A 7015-nucleotide genomic window follows, 5' to 3' on the forward strand; every position below is an offset into this window, starting at 1 on the left:
CTCCAAGCTTGCAAAAACTCGGTCCGAGTCCCCAATCACTCGGAAGCTACGGGGACGAGAGACGTATTTCAACAGAGAAATTTAGGCTGGAGTGTCGGTTTCTTTGTACAACCCAATATCAAAAGTGCTAGAGATACTAATTTCTTTGCCTTTTCCCAGTTGAGCTTTATTCCCTAGTACTCCTCTCTCCCTATCAAGCTTCCCTAGCAAGGCCGATATCACAATGCGCGCAATCCAAGTAAGCGAGTACGTTAAGGTGTGTACGAACAGCTTCTATACACAGCAAACTACGACCCTTGTACTCCGTATATATATATATTCTGGTACATATGCTGAAACAATAAACACTAGGGGCCCCTCGACCTGACCGTCACAACCCTCCCAACCCCCTCCCCCTGCCCAGGCAAGTACCTCATAAAAATTCACTCAGCCGGCACGAATTTCTTCGACCTCCTTCAAATCCAAGGCAAATACCAACACCAGCCACCTCTGCCATGGATATCCGGCATGGAATTCGGCGGGACAATTCTGAGCACCCCGACCGCCGCCCGCTCACCAAAGTTCAAAGTAGGCGATCGCGTCTTCGGAGCCACACAGGGCGCGTATGCTACACACATTCTTGCCCTCGAAGGCGCGCTGCGACCGGTTCCCGAAGGCTGGAGCTTTGAGGACGCAGCAGGCCTCTTCGTCACCGCGCCGACCTCCTATGGTGGCCTGGTAACGCGTGCGAACGTGCAGCCGGGCGATTGGGTACTTGTGCACGCCGCAGCGGGCGGGGTGGGGCTAGCTGCTGTGCAGATCGCAAAGGCTAAGGGGGCTACTGTCATTGCGACGGCCGGATCGGAGAGGAAGAGGCAGATTGCCAAGTCGTTTGGGGCAGATTATTCGATTGACTATAAGGATCCCAAGTGGACGGATGCGGTGAAGAAGCTGTGCGCGGAAAAACGGACGGGGAATGGCAAAGCGGGCGTCGATATTGTGTATGACCCCGTGGGGATGATTGATCAGAGTCTCAAGTGCGTAGCGTGGAATGCGCGGCTGTTGGTGATTGGGTTTGCGGCGGGGACAATTGAGAAGGTTGCGCTGAACCGGGTGCTGTTGAAGAATGTTAGTATTGTGGGCTTGCATTGGGGTCAGTATGCGAATTTCGAGAAGGAGACTGTGGGAGTGGTGTGGGATGGCATTTTTGAGTTGATTAGGCAGGGCAAGTTCAGGGGAACAAGCTTTACGGATCAAAGCTTTGTTGGTTTGGAGAGTGTTCCAAAGGCGTTGCAGGCGCTTGGGGGACGGGAGACCTGGGGGAAAGTCGTTGTTAAGATACCCGACGAGGATAAAGGAGTTTCAAGCAAGTTGTGATTTTGTAAAGATTTTTGACGGGATATTAATAGGTTGGGATGACTTTTTTGCATGACTACATTGGTTATACATACGAATAGAATTGTTAGGTTACTGTTCAATAGAGGTGGGTATTCAGAGCTCAAGGCAGCGAGTGTAATATATTTTATCGTCCGGAATTGTAAATAGTGTCAATACCACCAAAGATAGACAATAATACTGAATTAACAACCGGATAGCTATGCACGAAATGTAGAGACGCAAGGAGTCATGCTCATCTGTGAAAACGCCATTCTACCCCAAATTGGGGAGAAGACTCAGAAAACATGAACTATGAAGGTCCTTTGAAAGGTAATTTATTCTCGCAAAGCAAGCAAAAACGAAACATATAAAGAAAACAATACCACCCTGTACCTTTTCAACCCGTGAGATCCAAGGAAACAAGAGTGAATATCCTTTCTGAACATGTGTATGATGCTTGGTGTCCGAAAATCCAGCTCCAGCCAACATGCACACAAGACGTGTAAGATATGCCGACTGTCCTTCGTGGTTTGAAGGGTTCGTGAACTAAAAAGGAAATAGGAGGAACAGCTGGATCTTGGGCAGAGCTATTGTGCTGACGACCGCACGGCGCCGCGGGCGTGCGCCTGGGAGTAGAAAAAAAGACAAGGCACATCCTCCCTGGCACTCTCGCTTCCACGGCTCGTGTTGAATCCAAAAAGATATCCTTCCAAGAAAATACGCCCAGGAACGATTTTATTGTTGTTTCTCGTATCCAGTGACAGGCAAGGCAGCCTTGAGACCCGCACCGAAATGCATGGCGGTTGACGCTGATTCGAGTTCATAGCTCCATTTGCCTTAAGTTGTCTTTGACGGCTTGGGTAGATCGCAGAGCCTCACTGTATCCCACGATTCCCATACTCCGTCAATATCAACTAGGGTAACGCCCATGGCAATCTTTGTCCCACGTTATACTATGGGCAGTACAGGTTTGGTTTGCGGGTATGCAACTGGGGGAGGAAATGATTAGCGTTTTTGCGGGGGAAGGTACGGTTAGCCTATCTTCTAGAAACATTACTGAATTCTGCAGCATGAGGAAGAGGTTCGATTTGACACACTGGCGGTGGTATGTAGTGCAGTGCAGCGCAGTGCAGTGTTTTGTGGGGATGGAAAAAAGAGAGAGAATTTGTGTGCGAGACGGTTGAAATTTTGGCTTTGGGCGGCTCTGCTGTGTTTGCTATGTTTGCTTGAGCACGTTCGAATTATAATTTTTTTATCTCCACTTCTTGTCCCAACTAAAATAGTTACATAGCCAACTATCGCAAGAGGAATTGAAGAGATGCAGACGATCAAAGAACGAATGGAATGAATTACCGCGCCCCTCTGATTGGCGGAGGGCTCTGCGTCTCGCAGAAGCTGTTTACTTTTTTATATATTCGATCAGGCTCGCAATGACATAACAATGCGTGAGACAGACGCGAGCAAATAATTTTTTACATGTGTGGCTGTGCGCTATGAGACGCCGTTGGGTCGTGACCAACATTATTCAAAGCATGGGAACTTACAGATTAGACGAAGAAGTGAGAGAGGGTCCTACCTAGGTATGACTGTCCCGTGAGAAACCGAATAATGGAGCGGAAGTGGAGGGCAAACCTGTCAATTCACCATATTTACTGTCTGATGCAATAATAATATTAGGTAATTATGCCCGTATAATAATATTTAATACGGAGTATGCTGGGCCAAGACGCGACTGATCCCCTTGAGGCAGTGCTGAAAGAAGTTGTTGAACTTGGGCTATTTATTTAACGAGCGTACGTACGTACACTGAATAGGCGCCCTTCCTAGCACGGACTTGCACGGACTTGTTCTCCGGGTATTATCGTCGCCACTTCCTCAGGGTTAAGTCGAATGCGCCCGATCATAGAATAATATATAGACCTATTCAAGCCTGCTCTCTAACAACAGATAACTTGGGGCATATCTTAAAAGGATTACATAGTTATTTTGTTGTATCCGCTGCGATCATCCTCGCCTGTCGAAACCATGAAATTTTCATACACTCTTGCGCTTTGCGCTCTTCTTTCGCTCTCCTCCACAGTTGCGCCGCGCAATATCATATCAACATTAGACGTCAATGTTTCAAGCATGGATGCTCCAGAAGGTTTTGGCCCGTCCCTCGTCACTGGCAACCTCCTACAAAAACGTAGAGGAGGAGGCGGTGGAAGGGGCGGCGGTGGTGGAGCACGCGGAGGCGGAAGGTCTGGCGGAGGAAGCGGAGGCCGCAGTGGTGGGGGAGGACCCAGAGGTGGTGCAGGGGCCGGAGGCAGGGGAGGTTCAAGCTCACCTGGTGCTAGAGCTACAAGGTGTGCACATATCCGCGTCAATATTCTTACCAGTTGTTGTGAATACGGATATTTTGCTGACTCCCCACTCTTCCCTTTTGAACAGTAACCTAGGCGGTTCTTCACGAACTGGCTCGGGAACCCCCCGCACATTTGGCGGAGGCAGCTACTATGCCGGTGGTGCCTCAGTCCCATACACAGCCGGTAAAACTTCGCGGAGAGGACTGCTCCCATTCGCCTTCCTCCCTCTCGCCGCCCTCGCCTTCTTCCCCGGCTTGTGGCTCTGGGGCGCCCACGCCTACCACATCGGACACTATAACTATCGCAACACCTCCGACCCCAACGCCAACGCAACCCAGATCCCCATTGAATGTCTCTGTCAGCGTTATAGCGTCTGCGGCTGCGAGGAGAACGATAACGCGACCTATATCAATGAGCTGCTCAAGCAGAAGGATGAGCATGGCATGCCGACGAATACAACGACGGTTAGAGTAGTGCCCAAGGATGATGGGCCGACGACTATCTATGTCAATGGCAGCTTGGCCAATGGGACCACAAATCCAGATCCGTCCATCCCGGAAAACAGCGGGGTACCCATTGTTTCTCCTACGCTATCGAAACTGGGTGGCTATTGGCTTATAACTTCGTTGGTTGTTGCGGCTGTGACGTTGATATGATATGATATGATATGCGACGAACGTTTATTCACTTTTTCACCCCCAATCCCCCACTTTTTGCTTCTTGCTATCCGCATTTGAGCCTGATAAATTGCGGCTTGGGATGATACCTATTTGCTTTTTCTTTTTATGTCTATTGTTACAGACTTGCGTTCAACCTGGTTGGGTTACTGTCATGTACGATATTCTGGTCCGTGTGTTCGCCTTGCCCTGCCGTGATGTCTGCGGGTTGGCTTTATTTCTTTCTCTCTCTGCTTGCCCGTCTCTTGTATATAGTGGTTCTATTTCTATTACGATTCATCCTGTACCGTTTAACGCCCCGGCAATATGTTTGTCTGAATTGTGATAGCAGGTCCAAGCCGACCGACCCATTGATAGACCATCGACAGTTCAACCGTACCTTGGGGACTGCATGTGGTATTCTTCACTTGGGGAAACCCATGTATTGCTAGACAGGGGGAATTGGAAAATGAGGAAAGGTAGGACGACATGGATAATGGCGGCGTAAAACATTTTCCATTATATGATAAAATAATAATGCTTAAGGATGAATGAGTGGAACTTCATTTCCCTAAATGAAATAATACAATAATACAGAGAGAGGAAGTCAATACTTAATACAACTATATACGTACATCACCCAAAAGGTTCTATTCCGCCCCTTCCTCCTTGTAGGTAGCTTCATACCTGTGCGAAGAGAAATAAGTAGTTAGCAAATCCATATAATAGTATGAGACAAGTAGGAACTGGAAATACATACCTCTTCCCTCTAAACCCCCACAACCCCCAATTCCCACACGAAACATCATGCGGATCCACATCATTCAAATCCCACCGAAGACTCCGGAACTTATTCTCTCCGGGCTCCAACAGCAAATCAACCTCCCCACCACACTTCTCCATCACCCACTCCTTATCCCGCTGCATATCCCACTCCGAATATCCCGTGCACAGAATCGGCACCTTCGTCTGTAGCAGATGCGGAAGCGTCTCCTCCCACTCGTGCGAACTGGCCGGGTGTCCCAAACCAGGGTGGAAGAGCATGAAACAGTCAAAGTAAGGGTCGTACGGCTGAAACATGTTCGCCTGGTGCATCGTGTGGAAGTAATCGACGTACGTGGTGATCTTCATCAGCGCGTGTAGACGGTCTTCGACGATGCCGCCGAAGGGGTTTGCGGGGGTGCGTTCGGGAAGCGGGAACTCGTCGTCCCGGTTCGCCATGCTCTCCGGGCCGATGAAGATGAGGTTTATGAGCGCGCGCGGGAAGAGGTAGGAAAGTTGGAGCCAGACGTCGCGGGGTAGCGAGGATTCGGCGCGCGCGCCTAGAATGAAGACGCGGACTGGGGGCGCTTTTAGGCGGAGGCCGGACATTTTCGCTCCCTCGCCGGTTCTTGGCGGATGGAGGGTGTAGCGGAGGGCTAGGGATCAGATGTATTAGCATTATTATCAAGGACGTTCGTGTTCAATGTAATCTTTGGCGCAGCACTCACCGCTCAAACTCTTTAATCCTTCCGGGGTCAATCGACCACCTTTCCGAATATTATACGGGCTAAGCTCATGTAGCACACTCGCAATCGTAATGGGGTACGTGAGCAGCCTTGTCACCTGCCTCATGTGTCTATCATTATTAATAGCATCAAACTGCCTGGTATACAAAAATGTATCCCAATTCGTCATATTCACTATCGACTCATCCTCCTGCAGGCCTGGGTAGTTAAACTCCGAGAAGAACCGGCGAGACCGCAGGTCATGGTCATCCTCATTGATTTGCCGGATTGTGTCGCACACTTCCAGATGTGCCTCAAAGTCATCCATCCAATGCCCCTCGGAGCAATATATCGGTACGCCACAGTCCGGGCACTCGAAATTAGAGTGCGCTGGCGGCTGGCTCTCGCTGCTGGCTTCGGGGGATTTCCTGGCCTCGGAGTCATGAGGGGATGTGGGGACGCGTGTCTGTCGATGACTGGGATGCGGGCAGAAAGCATTCTGCTTTATGAAGGCTGCCCGCTGTCGGATTTCGGGAGAGGGGGAATTGGTGAAAGAATGGAAGAGGTTGTCCGGCTTTAGCAGGGGCTTCACATTGTATGCTGCCGAAGAGCCTGCTGCAGCCACTTGGCTAGCAGATGACGATGCGGATCTTGCGATGGCAGCTCCAGTGCTAATCTTGCTGGCTCGTGAGCCTGAGCCTGCTTGAGGGGTGTGAAAACCGGCAGTCTGTGTGCTAAGCTGCTGATATCGCTGTCCGAGGCGGGGAAGGGTCCGCGCCCGGATTGAGGAAAGATGTGGCCGAATTCCCAGTCGGAGTGCTTGCGCACATTTCTGACAGGTGAACTCCATTGCCAGTGGGAATTACGGCCGCTGGATGAGTGGGTGGGTTTTGGCTGCGTGCGTGCTGGCTGCTGGTGAAGTGTCGTCGAAAAGTTCGGGGACAAAATATTAAAGTTAGTTTACATCACGTGGATCGAATATGCCCACTTGTTCCCTGAAGAGTAACACATTTCATCTTTCTGTATAATTTAATACAAGCATCAAATGCTCGCTTACGCTCGCTTTTCTGCTTGCGCAGCCCCCTCTACCACTTCCACCCTCCCCCCCAACCACTCCCTACCCCCCCTTTACCACCCCTTCCACCCCTTACCCTCTACCCCCTCTACCACC

The 7015-nt window shown here is 50.2% G+C and overlaps 3 protein-coding genes across 3 annotated transcripts; 2 read left to right on the forward strand and 1 right to left on the reverse strand.

Annotated features, from left to right (window-relative positions):
* The first annotated feature begins 39 nt into the window (after positions 1-39).
* Positions 40-1573, forward strand: BDCG_03537 (NADPH2:quinone reductase). Its single transcript, XM_045419166.1, has 2 exons — positions 40-256; positions 352-1573. The coding sequence occupies exons 1-2, from the start codon at positions 224-226 to the stop codon at positions 1354-1356; spliced, it is 1038 nt and encodes a 345-aa protein (XP_045275552.1). The 5' UTR covers positions 40-223; the 3' UTR covers positions 1357-1573.
* A 1087-nt stretch (positions 1574-2660) lies between these two features.
* BDCG_03538 (uncharacterized protein) lies at positions 2661-5059 on the forward strand. The gene is made up of 3 exons (XM_045419167.1): positions 2661-2936; positions 3034-3701; positions 3787-5059. Exons 2-3 carry the CDS (start codon positions 3382-3384, stop codon positions 4355-4357), a joined length of 891 nt encoding a protein of 296 aa, XP_045275553.1. The 5' UTR covers positions 2661-2936; positions 3034-3381; the 3' UTR covers positions 4358-5059.
* BDCG_03539 (Mss51p) lies at positions 4209-6963 on the reverse strand. Its single transcript, XM_045419168.1, has 3 exons — positions 5848-6963; positions 5118-5775; positions 4209-5044 (listed from the first exon to the last, which is right to left on the reverse strand). The coding sequence occupies exons 1-3, from the start codon at positions 6692-6694 to the stop codon at positions 5008-5010; spliced, it is 1542 nt and encodes a 513-aa protein (XP_045275554.1). The 5' UTR covers positions 6695-6963; the 3' UTR covers positions 4209-5007.
* Between the last annotated feature and the right edge of the window lie 52 nt (positions 6964-7015).

This window comes from Blastomyces dermatitidis, assembly GCF_000003525.1.
Source record: "Blastomyces dermatitidis ER-3 genomic scaffold supercont1.3, whole genome shotgun sequence".
Classification (NCBI taxonomy): domain Eukaryota; kingdom Fungi; phylum Ascomycota; class Eurotiomycetes; order Onygenales; family Ajellomycetaceae; genus Blastomyces; species Blastomyces dermatitidis.

Bases quoted from the DNA above. Each gene is read 5' to 3' on its own strand.
- BDCG_03538 (XM_045419167.1), top strand. From the start codon at position 3,382: ATGAAATTTTCATACACTCTTGCGCTTTGCGCTCTTCTTTCGCTCTCC. The intron at 3,702-3,786 runs GTGTGCACATAT...CCTTTTGAACAG, and splicing joins CCTGGTGCTAGAGCTACAAG to TAACCTAGGCGGTTCTTCAC.
- BDCG_03539 (XM_045419168.1), bottom strand. From the start codon at position 6,694: ATGGAGTTCACCTGTCAGAAATGTGCGCAAGCACTCCGACTGGGAATT. The intron at 5,776-5,847 runs GTGAGTGCTGCG...TCTGATCCCTAG, and splicing joins AGGATTAAAGAGTTTGAGCG to CCCTCCGCTACACCCTCCAT. The intron at 5,045-5,117 runs GTATGTATTTCC...CTCTTCGCACAG, and splicing joins TGGGGGTTTAGAGGGAAGAG to GTATGAAGCTACCTACAAGG.
- BDCG_03537 (XM_045419166.1), top strand. From the start codon at position 224: ATGCGCGCAATCCAAGTAAGCGAGTACGTTAAG. The intron at 257-351 runs GTGTGTACGAAC...AATAAACACTAG, and splicing joins AAGTAAGCGAGTACGTTAAG to GGGCCCCTCGACCTGACCGT.